Here is a 21,915-nt window from a genome sequence, read left to right as displayed (position 1 = left end):
CCTTTTTTAAACTCTGCCCCCAAGTTCTGCCACTCCTATATTTTCCCTTCCTATGAGAGTTGACTCCATCTCTTTTCATTCTCTTATGTGTGAGATAAAAGTATTCTGTCAAGTATGTTTGAAGTTTTGTTTTAAGTTTTTATGATGCAAAGGACAATGGCCTCCAGCTTGCATTGAACTTTCAAGATCAACATATAAGTATTTGTTTTTAATTCTGTTTGTCTCATCTGAACCTTTAATAAGTGCTTTCTGTTTGGTCTTCATATATAAAAATGAACAATTGCTTTGAGGTAAAATCTGAAGATGTTATTGCTTTGTGGCAGAATTAAGTGCTGATTTCCTGTCTTATGAAAGATTTTTAGAAATGGATGGCAGTTATTATTCTTTAGTGCTATGAGCTGGCGAAATATTCTTGCCCTGTCCTTGTGAGATATTCAAATAGTGCCTTTGTCAGCTTTATTTTTTTGACTAATGTGCTTTTTGTACATTTGTTGGGCTGCAACCTTCAAATTTAATAAGACATTGTTACTTGAGATTGTAATGTCAGGAGGATGCAGTCTTTGTGCAATATTGTATTCAATACTCTCCTAGACTACCTACTTCACAGTAAGAGTGTGGATTCATCTATGTGACTCTTAGAGATTAAAATGAGAAAGAGATGGGTCTTCAACTGTAAACCTTCAAATTATCATCTAAATTTTGAAAACAAGTCTTTCCTCTGATTTGGATTGAAAATTAGAAATCTTGGATTCTATCCACTGTAATGGTTATTGCATTGAGTAACCATTGGGCTTCTACCAAAAACTCTCAAGTTCTGTGACACTTCAAATCTGAACTGGAATGCATCCTCTATGTCAGGGGTTCCCAACCTGGGGTGCTCGCACCCCCTGGGGATGCGAGACGATATTCCAGGGGGTGTGAGAAAAGTCCAGGTAAATAATAGGATATTGGCTATATGTTGGCATTTTTATTTATTTATTTCAGGGGGTGCGAGGTTCGAGTGAAATTTCTTTAGGGGTGCAGGGCAAAAAAAAAGGTTGGGAACCACTGCTCTATGTGCATTCATAGATGAGTACTAGAAGACTGCAGGTAAATAACTGTGCACAGCGGGGAATATGCACAATAAAATGTACAAATTGTAACCTTATATATTAGGTAAGTGTGCAATTGAGCTCCATGGCTAAACCTTATTAAAATTACCTTAAATCTCAGATTTAAGCCTTCCTAAATTAATGTTAGCTATATTTTTTGCCTGTAAATAGAGGTAGAATATTTTGTGATGCTTATTTTTGTCAGGTTGAAATAGTGTCAAGGAATGTTACTGTAAGGCTATTGAGTTGCAATCATTCATTACATTAAAAAATACTTGGTTTTTTTTAGCATAGATCTCAAAAGTACCAGTTTACCTACTCATACATTGAGTAGGGGTGTGGGGCCTGTGGTAGTGCACCGGGAGCTTGGTGGCTGTGGCAGTGCATTGGGACAGCTGGGGAGGCTGCGGTGAAGTGGCTGCGGCAATGTGGCTATAGCTAATTGTCCCAATTCAAGCTGGGAAGGTTGCAAATGACAATCATATCTGGAATGACACAACTATTGTAAATACATTCTGATTGCCAAATGCCTGAATTTTGATAATGTGGCTCTGTGGATGCTGTGATGGTCATAAGTGCAAGAACAAGCCACTTTTTCCAATGCTGTTGTAATTTCAAATGGTCACTAAATGAATGGTTGGAAACAGAGGACTATTTGGACTGAAGAAGATTCGAATCTTGGAAGCAAATGAACAGCACAGACCCTGACCCTGTCTTACTATATTTGCTAAAGTTCTTTAAAGTTCATTAAATTGCTGGAAAAAATCACTCAAGGACTCAATAGTTTCATTCATAAGAATTGTTGGGAGCACATCTACATAACAAACCAAGCCAATCATAATGATCGATAATAGATCCATAACTTAACAAAATTTATATTTTATTTTGATACTAGTTGTGAAACATTTATCTGAGTTTTCATATAACACAATACCCCAAGAAATCCAATACCAAATGTTCTGTACCTGTAGTTATTCACATTGACTCCTCTAGTGGAAGATAAATCTTAGAATATGATGGGATGGGGCAGAGATGTTACCTATATACAATGTGTTTACAGATAACTGATGGAGTCTTCTCAAAGTTTTGTTCACTTATGATGGCTATCTTATACTTTTTACATTTACTTCTGCCTCCTATATCCTTATTTTATTTTTTCTTAAAACATCTTTGTGAGTCTTAATACAGAATTTAGGAAATAAAATCCCATGTAGACAAGACTTCTTGAAGCAATTAACTGGCTTTGAATTTGGAATCTTCATTTGATTACAGAAAATTATACTACATTTGATGACATTATTATTTTTGTTTTGTTATGTTTTGCTTTCTTTTGTTATAGTTGTGTGCAGTCCAGGATCATTCAACCCTCATGAAGGAACTCATTGTCTTCAATGCAACAGAAGTCTGACATATGGAGCCAAACATTGTTATTAGACTGTTAGCATAATCCTTTTGCTATGTTTAGTAACCTTCTTGTACTTTACATCTTTACAAGCCAAATAAAAGGATTTTTTTTTTAAAAAAAGTCTATATATTTATATTACATTATTACATTTACATGAGGCATACTATCGGGTGGGATTCAATTTTTTTAACAACGGGTTCTGTGGGCGTGGCTTAGTTGGTGGGCATTGCTTTGTGGTCATGTGACTGGCTGTGCATGGCCAACTCAACATCACTCACATTGAGGCACGCATCTCCTTGCCTGGCCTCTCATGACTGTGGGGATGCTGCAACAGTCGTAAGTATGAAAAGGGTCATAAGTCACTTTTTTCAGTGCCATTGTAACTTTTAATGGGCACTCCACACAAGCAAAGTATCAGCAAAGGAGGGGAAAAAAACTCCGGAGAAGTTCCTGAGACAGGAAGTCTAGTCCTGCCAAGAATGTAATAAGGGTTAACGGAAAGGCAGTTTCTGTAAGCAACACCAGAACATTTCCTTCCTGCCTGCCTTACAGGATTAGGCCAGTAATTTCTTTTAACAACTGGTTTCCAAACTGCTTAGAATGTTAACAACCAGTTCTAGCGAATAGGTGCGAACCTGTAGAATCCAACCCCTGCATACTATGTGGCAGAAAAGAATAAGGAAAAATTTCCTGACAGAGCAATTAATGTAATGGTTTGCCTTCTGTAGTTGCAGGTGCTCCATCACTGGACGTTTTAAGAGAAGATTGGTCAACCATTTGTCTAAAATAGCATAGGGTCTCCTGCTTGAGCAGGAAGTTGGACTAGAAGACCGCTAAGGTCCCTCCCAACTCTATTACTCTATTCTAAAATATTGTTGCATTCCCCTGGCAATTCTGTAATTCTGAAGGTGCAATTATTTAAATTTTAAGAGGAGAACCTTCCAAATATCTTTGGTTTTAGAAAATTCAACATCATAGATATGAAACATGACAACATAATATAGGAAATCGTCAGTTTCTCAGTCTTATGGGATGCAAGAGTGTTAGATCCTGACACTTGCTGATTCCACAGTTCAATCTTGTGTGAGGGAAAAAAGGTTTTTTTTTCTTCGTTTAAGAATATTTTGCTGTTAGTAGATAACACTAAGCAAAAGTACAATACTTAGAATTGATCTGTTAAGCAAAGTTTCTATTGATTTTGTTTATGTTACAATTATAATAGATTCTAGCTCCCTTTCAATTGCAATAAATGGCCTAAATGACCATTCGATTCTTTTAAAAATGCCTTTCATTTTTCCTTTTGATATTTAGAGGTTCAGAATGTATCTGATAAGAAAAACCTCTGAACTCTTATGCAGATATCAGATATTTAGGCAAGAAAATTAAAGAGTTACAAGCAGAGTGGTGTTTTCATTGGAACTTTAACATTCAATGAGAGAACAAAGGATTGTATAAATGAACCAGTGGTTTAAGGGTTGGTGCCACCAAGAAAACTTTGGATTCTTAGACTATAGTCTGCACTGCCTTCATGAAAGAATGGACAGCATGTCACAAGAAATGGGAAGAATATATTTTGAAAATGACTGGCTCAACTTATCAGAACGGCTTTAAATGAAAAATGAGGGAGAAGGGTGACCAATCTTTAGGACAATCCTTATGATCTTTGGGATTTAATTCCAAGCACAAACCTCAAGACAACCAATCAAACAATGAGGTAGAAAGTGATGGGAAGGAGGAACAACTGAAAGAGAAAACAGGAGATATAGGAAGCATATCTCCAGGTCCAGCAATAAAAGGACTCAAATGCCTATACACAAACGCTCAAAGGTTAGGATACAAACAGTAAACTCGAAGAACTAGTACATGAAGGCAAGTATGATATAATTGCCATTACAGGAATTTGATGGTTTTAACGGAGACAAATTGCATCAAGTGGGAGATTGAACAGGTTCCTGACCAACTTAGCTGACAAATCAAGTAATTGATTTGCGAACACCTAGAAGCAAGTAAAATTATAACAGAAACCAACATGGGTTTGTCAAAAACAGATCAGGTCAAACAAACCTTATTTCATTCTTTTACAAAGTCACTAAATTAGTGCATCAGCAAAATGCTGTGGACACAGCATATTTGGATTTTAGTAAGGCATTTGACAAAGTAGACCACAATATACTTCTTGGTAAAAATGTGACATAGCATCACTAGATGCATTTGTAATTAGCTGACAAATCATACTTAACAAGTAGCTCTTAATGGTAGTACATCTACATGGAGGGAAGTAAGCAGTGGGATACCACAACTTTCTATCTTAGGCCCAGTCTTCTTCAATAGCTTCATAAACAGATGAAAGAGTAGAAGGGAATTCCATCAGATTTGCAGACAACACAAAGATGCTAGGAATAGCCAATATCCCAGGTGACAAACTCAGGATCCAAATGGATCTTGGCAGACATGAACACTTCAAAAAATGAAATTTAATGTAGAGAAAAGTAAGGTTTTACATTTAGGCAGGAAAATCAAATGTATAAGTACAGATTAGTTGAAACCTTACTCAAAAATAGTAACTGTTAGAGGCATCTCAGAGTCCTAGCGGATAATCATTTTAGTATGAGCCAACACTGCCGTGGCAGCCCAAAAAGCTAATACAATCCTTGGTTGCATAAACATGGGATAGAGTCAAGATCCTGTCAAGTATTAGTATAACATAAGTATTAGTACTAATATTATAAATACTAATACTTATAAAATCTTATTAAGACCACATCTGGAATATTACATCCAGTTTAGGTCACCGTATTATAAAAATGATGTTGAGATTTTTTTTTTTAAAGAGTACACAGAAGAGCAACTAAGATATGATTAATAGTCTGGAAAGTAAAACAAGAACAGTTTCAGGAAATGAGTATGACTAGTCTAGAGAAAAGAAGGAGTAAGGGTGATATGATAGCAGTATTCCAATATTTGAGGAGATGCCACAAAGAAATGAAACATCTTCAAGGAAAGACCAGTTGCCTTTGGGATAATTCAAACTACTGGTTTTAAGTTTTCAAACCAGGTGTCTTTTTTTTTCTAAGCTACTCAGACCCAACATTAAAATATATAAACTTTCTCTAGATCCCTTCACCAAATGCCATAAGAAAGCTTTAATAGAACCCAACACTATTCCTAAATGATGGTTTCCTCATTAGCATTTTTTCAGGCATTCAAGACAATTAATACAGCATTGGATAACTCAACCATTTACCCGTACCCCTTTTTGTGAAAATTTTAGGAGAGCTTGGCAGTATAGCTGGAGAAATCCAACATGCATGTAAAAATCACTGTCAGATCTGTGTATCTGTCATTTCTTCAGTGGAAGAAGAAAAGCGGGGGGGGCTGATAAAGAAATCCTTTCTTGATGTAACCTGAATATATTTAATCTTATATCGAATTTGTATAACCCACACATGATACGATGGAGGGAGAAAAGCCAGATGGCCAGAACTATCACCTCTGAGAGGCACAACCAGGAGATGAGAAGGTCATAAAAATTCCACAGTGAGATTGTACTTTGGGAATCTCTTGAATAGTTCGTTCTAACAAGAGGGGTGGGGGGGAATTAACATACTGGCTTTTGTTTCACTAAATACACATCGAGATAAGGGGAGGGGTTCTAAACTCCCTTATGTATCCCTGAATGCCTGAGAGACCTCAGACGCTGCTTTGAACTCCTGCAGGAATTGTCTCATCTCAATAAAGAATTCCTTTGTGATACGTTTGGATACGTTTTCAAAAGTTCATTCTAGTTGAGTGAATGGGAAAAGTTCTGTAGCCTGACAATCATTGTGCATTTGGATTCCAACTGGGTATTCTGCAGGGAGAGCAAGAAAGATGAAAGCTGTATAACAATGCAAGCCCTTCCCCTTTTATAGTTGCAGTATACACATATACAGTGATATTACATCACATGGATCAAGGAAGCCTCTACCAGCGCCACTATACTGATTTACTTAACCAAATGGTATATCGTTTAAAATTCAAGGTTAATTCAAAGATTATGGATTACTTTCTTTTGCTGCTTCAATATGATGTAGTTACACTGTCCTCTTTACAATTGTATTTCGTTCACTTATATCCCACAGAAATCTAGTTAGTATTACTCACAATGGAAATATATGGATACGCAGAAAATACTAAGTAGATGGGTATTTCTATATGTGGTTAACTCATATTTTGAGGGTGACGGTCAGCATCCATGTTTATATGTTATATAGTGTAGTTATAAATTTTTTATTCTGTAATTTTCTTGATTACAGGCTGTCCAATCTCTTCTTAAAAGCTTCCAGTGATGAAGAACCCACAACCTCTGAAGGCAAACTGTTTTACTGCTTAATTGTTCTCACTGTTAGGAATTTTCTCCTTAGTTCAAGGTTCTTTTTCTCCTTGATTAATTTCCATTCATTATTTCTTGTTTTCCATTCTGGTGCTTTGGAAAATAGCCTCTTCTCATCAATGAAGCTTCTTCAGTTTTTAATGAAGCTTCTTGGGTGAGGAGAGAAATGTCTTCAAGGAAAAGCAAAGTCCAGTTGTGTCTTGAAAAAGCACCTTCGTGATAACCATAACCTGAATTACTGAGAATTTCCATAGACAAGTAGTTTGAGTTAAATTCATAGATGCACACAACACATATATCACACTATTAAGACAAAATGAATTTATCATGCAGAGCTGATTAATGATTTAGTTGCTTTTTAAAAAAAACTTTCAAAGTTTTCAAATCAACCTCAAAGGCTTTTCCCAATAATTTTGTATAAGGTTGCTCTTCTATTTTTTTTTACTTTTAGAGGGAGTGAATATCTTTGAAGAGCAATGCTAATAGTACAACATACATGAACATTTTCAGAAGGACATGACTGGAATTGCACAAAAATAGCTGTTTGTATAAACACTTTAAAAATTCTGAAATAAATCAACGTTGGTTTGCCAATGTGTATACATTTATTTCTGAAATTAACTGTGCATGTACAGAGACGTTTGTTTTTCATGCTAACACTTGGCATGAATAGTGTGTTTGTGTATGTATACAGTATCTGTATTAAACGGACACACTATTTGTAAACTATATATATCATTTACTTTGTTTCAGTTATAGAACTTTTCCAACAGCTTTCAATAACTTTGTAAAGTAGCTAATAGAATATGAAATTGTTAAGTGGGACAGTGCAATGTAGATATCCATTTTAATCTATTTGCTCTGTTATTAATTTTCAATAGAAGTAAAAGTTATACATGTAAAACTGTAAATTGCAAAAAACAGGCACTTGCCTAATCTCTTCTGCCACATACTGTGTTGTCATGTGGATAAAGAGTAATATTTAGAATCTCTTATCTATTCTGTTCTTGCATTAGAATTTGATGTACATAGAAAAGAAATTGGGGTTTGAAGTTCATGAATGCCATTTTGGTTGTTTCAACCCATTCACTGCAGGTTCCCCTGATCCATACTTACATTGATCTAGGCATTATTTCAACAGAAAGCTTGGCTTGATATAACTGAGACACTGGCTACTCTACATCATTCTGGATTCCTTGTCAATGAAAGGAATACCATGTTTTCAGTTCTGAAACTCATTCCTTTGGGAAATATGTTCCTGTCTCCAAAAATTAGACGATAGTGAGAAATCTGTCATCTGTTTATCAAAATACCAAATAGGCTACTGGGAAAAATTATGAACCGAAAGGGTATTAATCCACGCATTTTAAAAGTTCTCCCCCCTAAAAATTTAAGAAAGTATCTTGAACAATCTCCATTGTTCTCCATCTGTGTTTATGGACTGACTGATTTTACAAGTAAATGAAATAATCTCAAATTGATTCTGGATAATATACATCTCTAAAAATCTTTCCAAAACAAAATTTATATCCTTAAAACAATTGGATTTATCCAACTCCCTTACATAAAAATGAAGAGAAAAACATATACCCAGCCAACACTGGATTGTTGATCCTCTTTAAAGTGATCCTCTTTAAAAAAATGGTCTTAAGTAGCTTCTGGAAAGCAGAAAGGAAACACGCTAAGTGCACCTGTGATATATTCCATAATATTGGGCAATTATAGAGAAAGCTTATCTTCTGGTCCATGCCCCTTTCATTTCACAAAGATAAAAACTTTCTAGGTGGTCTCACAAGACTGGCAGAAAAACTTTGGATAAGGCAATCTACAGTGCAGCCTGACACATTTTCTAAAATGGATGAAACTTTATAGTTCCATCCATAAATGACATGGCTGCCTAAAAGAGTTGGATATCTAGCCATTCCTCAGCCCTCAAATCTCGATGGAAAATTTTCATATCTAACAAGGACAGATAAATATATTTCAATAGACAGGAAGCAAATTTCAATTCATGATGAAAGAGTCCATTAATATAAAAAATTAGAACAGATGGCCATGGCAATATTAAACTGACATTTTCAGGGAGGTAACAAAAGAACTGGACAAATGCCCAGTGATAGAAAAGTTATAAGCATAATTGATAAAAGAGAGTCCAGTTCATTTATAATAAAATTAATAACTTAGATTGTAAGTTTAATTAATTCCTGATTCTAAATGGTATTCATCTCAGAGATCTTAAAGCTGAAATGGAAATTGTGAAACTAACAAAAATAGGCAACTTTTCTTTAAACTGGCATCTCCTGATTGGGAAATGCAACTCCTCCCTTTTCAAAAAGGATTGAAATCAGGCTGCTTAACAATATATGGATGGATTCATGGTAGAGGTTCCCAATTAGGCACCTTCCTCAACATATCCAATGATCTTGGAACTTTAATTCCTCATCAGCCTAAAGAGGCAATCTTTCTTTTCTGGTTTTAATCTCCATTCATGCAGCCCCATCAAGAGCATTGTATGTTGTTTATGGCCCTAGATAACCTTCTTCCCAAAAGTTCAGAACTGCCACACTGCCTCTTGGTAAGACAAAGGCATCCAGTTTCTGGTACAAATGATTCTTGACTCCATACATATGTTTTCAATTGAAATCAATTGTTAGCAAGGTGTTTCCCAGAACCATTTGAAAACAAGTTCTTGGTGGTTGTCTACTCTTGTGCTTCCTGAGAAAAAGCTCTATACTTTTTAATCAGTTTTGCTTGGGTCCAGTTCTGGTTTCCCAAAGAAATCAGATAGTGAATTCATAGTCTTAATTTATAATATCAATCAATATTTTCCAGGCATCTACCCTAAAACTAAAATATACATCCTATGGATTTTCATTCCCCAACCTGACAGCCTTTACATTAACTTGATACAATCCATGTGCTACTAGGCAGATTGCTAAATAGTGATTGAATATTTACTCTGCAATTTGCTATTTTCGTCAAATATTCTCTACACTATTGTATCCATTGATTATAATTACAGTTAATTTCTGATTTTCTTGAGCACACATAGTTTTTAATTAATGTTTGACTTCAACCAAAGTGGTGCTGTGGGAGGTCTCAGTTTATAACTCTTCTGTTATGCTGCATAAAGCATAATAAAAGAGTTATAAATTTGGTGTTAATAGTGTATTTTCTACATACTAACTAATATGAGGCTAAATACTATTTTGAATTTCAATCTTAATTTTCTCTTGGGGAGAATGTAATTATAAATGAGTGGATTAATTTCTCAGAATTAAGAAATAATATATCAATTAGGTATGTGTCTGGAAACATTTGTTACAGTTTTTAAAGCATATGCAAGAATGAATTCTGAGGCTAATGAAAAGACTAAAAGGAATGAAACATAGTTTAATAGAATATTTTAATTGGTGAAACAGTAGAATCAATATAATTAATATTGTACAGATTATATAAAAGCTACTGAATATGACTTCAAAATAAGGAAGGCAATATAAACAATAATGAAGAAACTCATTTTAGCATCCAACAAAAACTTTTTCATTCTATTTGTCTTGGGCTGCATAAAATCTAGAATTGTGATTAATAACAATTGCTTTATCTTTCAGCAAAGTTATTTCTTGGGGAAAGAAAAGAATGGAACAATTGAACTTCTTCTTGGGCACTATACCATGGTGGCTTTGATATGCATGCAAGGAAGGAGACAAAAATGCATCCTCTGGGGAGAGACTAGTTAGGGGCAGGACCCTTCCCTTCCCAGCCTCCACCCCCCACCCCCAGCATAATAACAAGGTTAATAATATGATATGGCTTCCCCACATGGCTGCAAAATACTGCAAGGCCAGTATTTACTTCCAAATATTAATGAGAAACAGCAATGTTTCCTTCCAACACTGGACCCTTAAAGGGAGATTCTTACAATTACAGGGAGACAAGAGGGGAGAGGCAAAAACAACTGGCTAGTTTTGAGTGAAGTAATTAGACTCTAACCTAATCCCCCTCCAAACCAGCTCTCTCAACACCCCCCCCCAGGTGATTTAAACACACACATACATAATACATACGGACAGAAACACACGTGAAGACTCTAAGGCCTTCGCACTCAAAAACTGCAGTGATGGGTAAGGAAAAATGAGCATTTTTGTCTTATGGTCAAGAAGTGAGTAATTTGAATCTGGTACTGCCACAATTTGGGTGAAAGGAAGAGGCAAGGTCATCCCCAAATTAAAAGAACACAGGGGAGCCCCACCCTTTCTGCCCCTTCCCCCAGTTTGGTTTGGCATGATCTCTTTTAAAAACTATTTTAGTGGTAATTTTATTAGTTTCTAGATGGTCGTAGATCTGTTTTTTTATTATCTTTTCCAGTATCTTTCCAGGTATTTATGTTAGGCTGATTGGTCTGTAGTTTCCTGGGTCTGTTTTTATTCTTTTTTTGAAGATGGGAACCACATCAGCTCTTTTCCAATCTTCAGGCAATTTTTCTGTGTTCCAGGATTTTTGAAAGATATGGTACAATGTTTCTGAGGTAACATCTGCCAGCTCCTGCAGAACTCTGGGATGTAATCCATTAGATCACGGTGATTTATATTCGCCAAGATCATTTTCTTGTTTATTTTAATTTTAATTTTTAGTCTGTTTTTACAGTTATATTTTTGGTAGTTTGGCTATAGTTTTTTTGGGAGGGGTGAAGACTGATGCAAAGAATGAGTTAAGCAGTTCTGCTTTCTCTCTGCTGCCTTTAGTGGGTTGACTTTTCTGGACTTTTTTTCGTGTTATTTATGTGTTGAAAAAAACTTTTTAAAAAATTATCTTTGAATTTTGTTGCAAGTTTTTGTTCATTCTGGAAAGCCTTTGCTTTCCTGACTTCCTTTTTGCACATTCGGACTATCTACTGAAACTCAGCTATCGTTATTTTCATTTTTTGTACTTGCCTTTTTGTCTTTCAGTATCAGAGAGGGTTGTACAACCCTGCTGATTTCTTCTTGAATTTCTTATTTTTCTTTTTCAGTGGTATTGTGTTTGGTTGATGATCATATTTTTCATATCATCCCGTACTTCTTGAATTGTTTTCCCCTTTAGGATTTTCATCCATGGAATTTTTCTTAGACTGTTAAAAAGAGCTCTTTAGAAACGTAAGACACTTGTTGGATTATGTTCTATTACTTGTGTTTGCATTATATTGAATTCCAATATGATATGGACATTCGCCCAATGTTCTGGCAACTCCCTCTATCACTTCTCTGTTAGTAAGAATTAGGTTTGGTATAGCTTTTCCTCTCGTTCCTTCCTCTACCTTTTGGATGACAAAGTTGTTAGCTAGGTTGGTTAGGAATCTGATTGATCTCCCACTTACTGCTGTTTATCTCCTAGTTGCTATCAGGGTAGTTAAAGGCCCCCATTACTACTGTAGTGTATTTCCTACTTACATTTTTTTAATTTGTTAGCAAAAAGTTTATCTATTTCTTCTGCTTGATTGGGTGGCTTCTAATATATGCTTACAGCAATGTCATTCTTTTGTTCTTTTGTATTGACTCGTGGATTCCAGGAAGTTTTCATCCTTTGTGTATTTCTGTAGAGATGTAGTGATCTTGTATATATAATGCAACTTCACCTCCTCTTTTGTTAGGTCTATTTCTTTTAAATAGTTTGTATCCTTCCATCAGTACATTCCAGACATGATGAGTTTCATTCCATCAAATTTCTGTAATAGCAATTATATCATACCTGCCTTTGTATACTAGTACTTCAAGTTTACCCTGTTTGTTCCCTAACCTTTGAGCATTTGTATATAGATATTTGAGTTCTTTATGGCTATTGGATGTGTTTCTAGTTGAAGGGGCCTATACTGTTTTAGACAAATGGCTGTCCAATCTCCTCTCAAAAACCTCCAGTTTTAGGGCATCCACACATTTGAAGTCAAGTCGTTCCACTTGTTAACAGTTTACACTGTCAGGTGTTCTGGGAGTTCTGAGTCCTCCTTTTGGTCCTTTCTGTGGCTGATGTTGATGTTGCCCTTTTGATGTAGTTTGTAATCCACAGATTAAAAAATGACAGATGAATAAAATTTGAAAAGGAAGACAAAATTCCAGCAGAAAAAAAAAGGATAGTGTCTTAGCTGAGAGTAAAAAATAAATGTCAGCTCATTAGTGTAAAAAAGATTGTGTGTGTGTGTGTGTTAAGGATTATATAGTCCACAAAAATCCACAAAGTCTTTGGTCATTTGTAATCCAAAAAGAGGGTAGAGTGATAATTGCAGCCCAAAGCAATAAAATTTACTATCAGGGCAATAAAGTTTATGGTCTAGGCTAGCGGTATCAAACTCAATTTCATTGAGGGCTGTGGTTGATCAGGGCTGTGGTTGATCTTTGGGAGCCAGGTGGGTGTGGCCAACTGGGTGGGCATGGCCAGCGTGATGCCACTCACTGGGCATGGCTGACTGGGTTGGGGTGGCCAACTCGGTGACGCCACTCCCCAAACTGCTGGCATGTTTCCTCTTTGCATTGGGTAGACTAGGCCGAAGTCACACTGGCCCAATGTTTCCACATTGGGTAGACCAGGCCAATACCACATCACACAACTCCTTACATTTTCCAGGATGGCCCTTTGGGCTGGATCCCAGGCACATCACTAGCCGGATCCGACCCGCAGGACTTGTGTTTGACACCCACCATGATCTAGGAAGTAAAGGTTTAAAATCTTCCAGTGATAGTTGTAACAACTTTTTAAAGTTGACTCAGTTTTCTCAGAAACATTCAATACATACAAAATTCATATTCAATTAATTCATGATTATTTAGTTAATAAAGACTAATCCTTGTAAATCCTTAAAAATATGCAGAGAGAAAAAACAGATCTCTGCGTTCCAGTGAATAAAAATATTTTACTACATGAAGATAAGCTTGGAGGAGTGACTTAAACTTAATGAGTTAACTGGAATTAGGATGAATTTTCTTGCGCTTGATATGTGCAACTGAAAAAAAAGTTTAACTCAAAATTTGAAAATGAAATATTTTTCCATATATAATGCTTAAGTAATTCTTAAAGTATGCAAAAGTTATTGAAAATGTATTTGAGAGTACCTGTATTAAGAGAAAGTTAAAGAAAATGATGTGCCAGTTTAAAGAAAAACTCTCTGTGTTAAAAAGAATGTTTATAAAAGAAAGTATTCTATAAGGATAGTTTAGAAGGAGGGATCTAAATGTAATACTGAAGTTTAAAGCTTGTATGGTTAAGAAAAATATGTACTACAGTAGAAAGTTTTTATTTTAAAAAAGTGTTTTTTGTTTTAAAAGAATGAAAAGAAAGTACTTTGCAGGAAAAAAAAGGTAAAAAGAGAGGGGTTTTCACCTCATTTTTTCAGTAAGGTCTAAGAATGTGAAAGAATATAATGAATTTTGTAAATAAAAATGGTGACAGTTCACAAAGATTATTAGGTACAAATAGAAATTATTTCCGCCTATTGAATCCTTTCCAAGGACTTGGAATAAGCAGCTGTTTTGTGGTATTAAAGATATCATCATAGAATGGAAGCTGTTCCAAGTGAAGCTGCATTTTGCAATTGACTGATGGTGAATTTATCAGTGCCAATGGCATTCAAATGCTGTTCCAGTTGTTTTGGGATTGCACACAAGGTGCCTATTACTATTGATACTACTCTTGTGTTCTTTTTGCTATAGTAGTTCTATTTCTATTTGCAGGTTTTTGTATTTTCTCTAATTCCTTCTTTTCTACTCTGCTGTCTCCAGGTTCTGTCCATGTCTATTATCCAGACTATTTTGTCCTTATCAATGGTTGTTAAGTCTGGCATGTTATGTGGGAGATGCCTGTCTGTTAGAATTCTAATGTCTCAAAACATTTTAGCTTCCTCGTTTTCTATTCTTTTCTCTATTTTATAGCCCTACCACTTTTTGCATGCAAACAAATTCATTTCTTGCAAATCTTCCAAGCAGTATTATAGCTACTTTGTCATTCTGTTGTTTGTAGTCAGTCTGTGTGAGCTTCTTGCAACAACTAACCAGGTGATCCACTGTTTTTTCAGCTCTTGCATAAGTGTTACTATCTGTTGTGGTTTTCTGAATTCTGGCTTTGTATGCATTTATTCTCAAGAGTTGGACTTGTACTGCCAGAATTAACCCCTCTGTCTCTATCTTCAATTTTCCTGCTCTTAAACATTGCCAGGTCTTGTTAGTATCTGCATTACCTGTGTTTTTTTAATGTACAGCTAATCCTCGACTTACAACAGTTGACTTAGTGACCATTCAAAGTTACAGCAACAGGGAAAAAATGACTTATGATTATTTTTCACAGTTGCGACCATTGCGGCATCCCCATGGTCATGATTTATATTTGGATGCTTGACAACTGACTCACATTTATGATGGATGCAGTGTCCGAGGGTCATGTGATCACCTTTTGCAACATTCTGATAAGAAAAGTTATGGGGGCACCAGATTTACTTAACAAGTGTGTTACTAATTTAACTACAGTGATTCAATTAACAAATGTGGCAAGAAAAATCATAAAATGGGACAAAATTCACTTAAGAAATCTCTCACTTAGCAACATAAATTTTGTGCTCAATTGTGGCCATAAGTCAAGGAGTACCTGTTGTAGCCATGTATTATTTTATCTTCCCATGCCTTTTTTCTGTTCTTCATTTGGTCCATCTTGTAGGCCATTTTGGTCTCTACAATATTCAGACTTCCACGTATACTAGCATCAATGCAATCTTCTTCACTGTCTTTCACATATTCTCCCAATGTCCTTTTTATGTATTTACTATGTTTTAATTTTTTTAAATTTTTTGACATGATGGGCAAGTGTTTATCTGTTGGGAGTTGGTTCCAAACTTCCAGTACTCTTTCTTGATTTCATTCTTTCTAGAATTACTTTTGAACTTCCCTCAGTTTGAAGTTGTGCCCCTGTGTTCTTGATTTTTGCTTAATAATGAAAATACTACCTTTTGAAACCTTATCACAACCTTAATATATTTGAAGTTTTCAATGTCACCCTTTCCCTTCCGTCCTATACACAGTTCCTCTCTCCTGATACATTGTATCCTCAGACTTTCCACAATTTTTGTTGCCCATCTCTAGACGCACTCAATCTTATCAATATCCTTTTTTAAATGAGGTTTCCAGAACAGGACACAGTATTCCAAATGGAGTCTGACTAAAGTCCTATATAGCAGGATTAGGATCTTCTTTTTCTTGCTGGTTATCCCTCTACATATTCACCCCAGAATTTTGTTTATCTTCCACAGCCTCCTGGCTACATTATTTTCTCACGTTGCATTCATCTGTTATGAGTATGCACCTACATGTTTTTCTTCTTTTGTACTGTCTAACACTGTAGTCCCAATATCGTACTCTATCAGATGATTCTTTTCCTTTAAGTACATGATCTTACATTAGAAACACTGAATTGCAGTTTCCACATTTTGACCAATTTTCCAGCAATGCCAAATTGTTATGATTACCTCATAGAATTAGTCCACTAGTGCCCTTTAGTTGGATCTTCCTTTTGACTTCCTTTCTTTGTGTTTTCCTGTCTCTTTCAGGTTATTTGCAGATATTAGCCTAATACCACTTTCTGTCACTTCTAACAGTTCTGAAACTCTGAAATAAGTCTTTAGTTCATTTTTGAGTTTTCTTTCTTTCATTTGGCTTTTTTTCTCTTCTTGGCAACAGTTTGTTCAGACATCTAGTTTCCTTTGGTTCCCCCCCCCCACCTCCATTTTTCAGTCTCTTATTCGCATTTTCTTAATAATTTCTTTAAGTTTATTCCTCTGATTCTTCATTAACGAAGTTGGGGATCAGAGCAATTCCTGATATTTTTCTTAACACTGTAGATTTATATGAAGATGTTAATAAGGAAACTGCATTTAGTATCTGCGTTATGATGTTGTTCCATCTAAAAAGTTAGCAGGAAAAAAACAAATGTATACTTAACATTAAGGTTCAGTCTGTGGTAGGAACATATTGTACAACAGGATAACTCCAACTTTCCTTGACTACAATGGCAATGAGCTTCAGGATTAAGACGCTTCTGAATTACCAAGGAATGCTCTATAAAGCTAACCACTTTCACCTTTGAAAATGCCAGTCATAGTTGCTGGTGAAACTTCAAGATACCCAATAAATTTAGATTATGGCTCTTAATCTGGAAGCTCATAACCATGAAAGTCTCCATCAACATACAATACAGTATTATTTTCCTGAAATTTTTGTCCTGGGCACAAAAGGATTACTGTCAGACAGATTGCAATGTAATTATATTAGAGAACATTCATTTTATAAGGTCTCCAATGAATATGTCTCCCACTTACCCATATAGACAAGATACAGCAGCTCTTTCCTCTACAACAGGGCTGTCAAACTCCTGACCTGTGGGCCAGATATGCTGGCCACATCCACGCCCGGTTTAGCAAAGGGAAAAAAAATCCCAATGTGTCACATGACACTGCCGTGACAATGTGAGTTTGACAACCCTGCTCTACAACCAGATAGCCTATATTTATTCCAGATTTGAATAATGGGCAGGAAAGTACATATTAATTACAAAACACATCCCTTGAGATGAAGGAATGGGAAGAAGAAACTTCCTTGGGCATACCTAGCAAGTTCTTTTCAGCCCTACCCTCCTCATGGTGGGGAAAACTTGCTTGTCTGGAGACAAAAAGAGAGAAAGGGAAGGTGATATATGAAAGAAAGCATCATTTAAATAATTTATCTAGAAGAGATAAAAAAGAAGATATCTGAAAGAGAAAGAAAGATATGCTGTTAAAAAAATGTAAGCAAGATGGAAACTGGAACCAACCAAATGGTTTTGGTAAACTAGTTTTTAGAAGAAAGCTTGTGCAGGAGAACTATGGTAGAAGCAAAGCTAGATTTCTCTGGAACCAGAGGTGAAGGAAGGTATAACTTGAAGTCAGGAAAACATTAAAAGAGTAGAGCAAATGTCTGCTTGTGTAAGAACCTCTGTGGATAATGTGTGAAAAGAGCTCAACTAAGTGCTCCTGGGCTCCTGAGTAGAGAAGGTGCTAAACAGACTGAAATCCATAAGAATCAGTGATTTCTCAGGGTATACTAGCAGAAGTGAGTTGAGAGAATCCTCTCGAAATAAAAGTTCTAGATCAAGATGTCAATTTTGCTAGATTTCAGCAGAGTTTTTCTTAATGAATGAATATTAAAATGCCTTTTATCCATACCTGCAGTAGTATTGCAGTTGACTGGGTATAATGCTTAGTCTATCACATATTCTTACTAATAACTTTTCTTTATCAGAAGAGTGAAAAATCAGAAGAGAAAGGTGAAGCAATGCCTCATTTTGTTTTTCAAGTTGTCATCTAAGAAATTGATTTAAAAGGTAAACAGAATCTATCTACCTACTTACCTATCATCAGAACTCATCAAATTTACAGATGACACTAAACTGGCAGGAATAGCCAACACCCCAAGATAGTCTCAAAATCCATCTGGATCTCAGCAGACTTGAACATTGGGTCGTATCTAACAAAATAAAATTCAATGTAGAGAAAAGTAAGGCTTCATACTTAGGCACGAAAAACCTAATGTATAACTACAAATTAGGTGAAACCTGACTAAATAGCAGTAACCGTGAGAGTGCTAATGGGCAATCACTTAAATATGAGGCAGCAGTGTGTGGCAGTAGTCAAAAGAAGCTAATGCAATACTCTGTTGCATTAATAGAGTGATATAATCAAGATCACATGCAGTATTAGTACCACTTTATAAAGCCTTAGTATTCACACTTAGAATACTGCATTCAGTGTTGGTCACCATATTATAAAAAAATATGTTGAGACTCTGGAAAGAGTGGAGGAAAGAGCAACAAAGATGATTAAGGGGATGGAGGCTAAAACATAGGAACAACAGTTGCAGGAATTGGGTGTGTCTAGTTCACTGAAAAGAAGGGCTAGGAGTAACATGAAAACTTGGGTGTGTCTAGTTCACTGAAAAGAAGGGCTAGGAGTAACATGAAAACTGTTCTAATATTTGTGGGGCTGCCACAAAGAAAAGAGAGTCAACCTATTTTCTAAAGCACCAGAAGGAAAGACAATAAACAATGGATAGAAACTAATCAAGGAGAGAAGCAACCTAGAAGTAAGGTTCCTAACAGTGAGAACAATTAACCAATGAAATGGCTTGCATTCAGAATTTATGGGTGCCTTATAACTTTTAAGAGACTGGACAGCCACAAGCCTGGAATGTTAGCTGTTGCTATTGCATTCTTTTAACATAATCTTTGAATTTGTTAGGTAAATTGTTTGGAAAATTTGTATCATTGCTTTATCATGAAAATACAATAAATACGAAGCATCTTAGAATTTTCAAAAATATTTGAAATACTGAATATAAATTTATTTATGAAACAGTCATGAGTAAGCTAATTAATAAGCTAAATAAATTAAAAAAAACAAGTATTTTCTACTTTTTTGTCAAGAGCTGAGGTATATTTGAAAGATGCTATTTGAAAAGAAATACTAATTGCTATGGGTTTAACTGTTTCAATTACAATAAAGTATTTTAAGGTATTTGGGAAAGATGCCTAAATTAATTAAATGCTTAAAAATTCTTCTTAATTCGGTTTTGTTTAAAATGCCATTTTTGTAGAGCAAGAGTTGCGAGGATTTCCCAGAATTTAATAATCTTCTAACATAAGAACTGTAATATTTTTCATTTTGTGTCTTGAATTCTTGAAAATGATGTCATGAGCAATTGACTTGAAAATGATTGACAATCTGCCTTTTCACAAATAACTTATATATTAGTGGGAATGCCACATGTCATGTTATGTACTTTACAGTTGAAACAGGATATGTTTTGTCATATATTATTTGCCTATCAGGAAAAGTACTTTCAACTAAGTTAAGATAGAAAAAACATAAATTATGTGATTTATTCATATGAATTAAATGCTTAATCACAGTAAATATAGGAGTTATATTTTCAGACTACCGATGGGAACTGAATTTTTTATAACAGAATATAAAAATTATCCAGCAGATTATGAAGTAGACCAGTTTCTCTCAGATTACTGTATGTTCATGCCAGTATATGTTAATAATAAAGAAATATTGGCACATATTGTGTTCATATTTCTGTGCAGATAAAAATTACTAAAGTCAATAACAAATGTCCTATTGCATTAAATAGGTAAACACCTCATTCCTTGTAAATTTAAGTGGTTATAATATTATTAATATTTTTACCTTTTCTATGCCTATTGTTGTTTCTTCATAAAAATAGTCTATATAATATAACAAACATTATTTATTTTATGCATGGTCAGATATGCAAGAAGACAGTCAACCATTTGTTACTTTAATTAGTATCATCTATATAAAACATTTAATTTAAACTAATGGTAGAAATAATATAATCTGTGAGTCTATTGGTAAAGTACTCACTTGGAAATATAACACTTACAATGACATAATATTTTAAGTGCAAATGCTGACATATATATTTCCCTCTGTCAAAAACAAAATATTTGATGCCTACTTAATCTTCAATAAAAGTATTCTTTGAAATTGACTCTCATTTTTCACCAAATCATCTGGTGGATTTAAATATTTTATAAAAATATCCTGATTCCCTAGATTAGTAGATCTAAATTTGCTTGCATTCATGTCTGGTACACATAGCTTGTCGTTCAATTCTCCAAGTAATTTCTTCGTAAGTACAGTGGCATATAGTACATTCATCTGTCTTCACTTCTCGACCTGCCGGAATAACCATGGTCTCAGCAAAGCAATTGGGCCCTAAAACAAAAGAAAAAGAGGTGTTTCATATGACCCTTATTCCATGAGATTGTCTGGCATATATAGATAAGTGAATTGAAATCCCTTCATGTCCAAAACCTCGCTGTGTGGCCTTAAGTAGATCAGGTTTTCTGCTTCACCTATGTTAGAAAGTTATAAGGATTAATATACGGTAACACTAAAATATTAATGAAATTACTTCTACATATGATTCAGGATGTGGTGTCTTCAAATGCATATTAGTTTTCCATATATTTCCTTTATTGAAAAGATGCAAGCAACAATATGCTAGCTTGCAAGATCATCTCTAGTACAATGGTGTGAAAAGTAGGTTTTCACTGACATACTGGTCTAAATACTGACTCAGCTGATAACCTAGTCTATTCTTTATCTTATTAAAAGTATCATATGAATGCTTAACTAACCACAGTAGTATCAGTGATTCACGCCCTTGCTTTTAATGATCAGAGCATATGAAATATGATTATGTAAGAGAAGTAAATGGTGGATAACATGAATTAATAAACAGACTTTTTTTAATTAAGCAAAAGGAAAATGATATAAGAAATCTGAAGGTAGTTATGTCTTGTGAATTAATGCTTTCCAGGAAATGGTGACAAATGAGAAACTAAAAATGAATTTTGGGGGAAATTTTGCAAATTTATGTAGACATTTTTACCCAAGAAAAATATGAAAAGGTACAGAAAATGAGATTAAGCAAGAAAGAAAAGAGATAGGAATTGAAGAAAATTTAGAAAAGAGAAATGGAAAGGTTTTTTTAAAAATGACTTTGGATATTTAGCAGAGTTACAATCTTAGTATCATTCCATCCTCTAAGATTACATTATGTTTTCTTTCCATAGTTAATCCTTTTGAATGGAAAATCCAAAAATCATTAAATCATTTCTGTTCACTTTCAGCAAAAAAAGTCCACAAAAAGTTTATGATGTTTTATAAAGGGCATACAGTATTATCTCCGATCAAAATTATTTTCTTATTCTGATATCCTTAGCTTAATGTTAAGATGTTTCCTTAGAAACTGGCTTCTTGTCTTCTTCCTGATAAAGTCCACAGTATATTTCTTAGTACAAATCTTAATTTTTCATTCTTTTGTGTTAATTCTGTATTCTTCTACATCCATTTCTTCTCATTCTGGAAAAAAAACAGGGCTTCAACAACACTATCCTTTCTGTCTTCACTAGATTGTTCTATAGCTATTCTCAGTCACGGATAAAATCCTTTTTCTTTTAAATCCAGT

General features: G+C 34.9%; 2 protein-coding genes across 7 annotated transcripts in view; one reads left to right on the top strand and one right to left on the bottom strand.

Annotated features, from left to right (window-relative positions):
• Nucleotides 1-2,604, top strand: part of ZPBP (zona pellucida binding protein) — a 41,085-nt gene extending 38,481 nt beyond the window's left edge. Inside the window, exon 8 of the mRNA XM_087917488.1 lies at nt 2,431-2,604. Coding sequence (XP_087773614.1) covers nt 2,431-2,525 — 95 coding nt within the window. The 3' untranslated portion in view covers nt 2,526-2,604. The remainder of the gene's footprint in view (nt 1-2,430) is intronic.
• The window catches only part of VWC2 (von Willebrand factor C domain containing 2), a 97,774-nt gene that overhangs the window by 22,551 nt on the left and 53,308 nt on the right, over nt 1-21,915 (bottom strand). For 2 of the 6 annotated variants that reach the window (XM_026702182.2, XM_087917489.1), the window contains exon 4: nt 19,765-20,657. In XM_026702182.2, coding sequence (XP_026557967.1) covers nt 20,506-20,657 — 152 coding nt within the window. In that variant the 3' untranslated portion in view covers nt 19,765-20,505. Of the gene's footprint in view, nt 1-15,761; nt 18,382-19,764; nt 20,658-21,915 lie in introns of those variants that run through there. The other 4 variants (XR_015740298.1, XR_015740299.1, XR_015740297.1 and 1 more) reach the window with 3 other exon arrangements.

This window comes from Pseudonaja textilis, chromosome Z, assembly GCF_049901715.1.
Source record: "Pseudonaja textilis isolate UNSWEBS1 chromosome Z, rPseTex1.2, whole genome shotgun sequence".
Lineage (NCBI taxonomy): Eukaryota > Metazoa > Chordata > Lepidosauria > Squamata > Elapidae > Pseudonaja > Pseudonaja textilis.
Note: the sequence above shows the minus strand (reverse complement) of the source record. Positions and strands in the feature narration are given on the sequence as shown.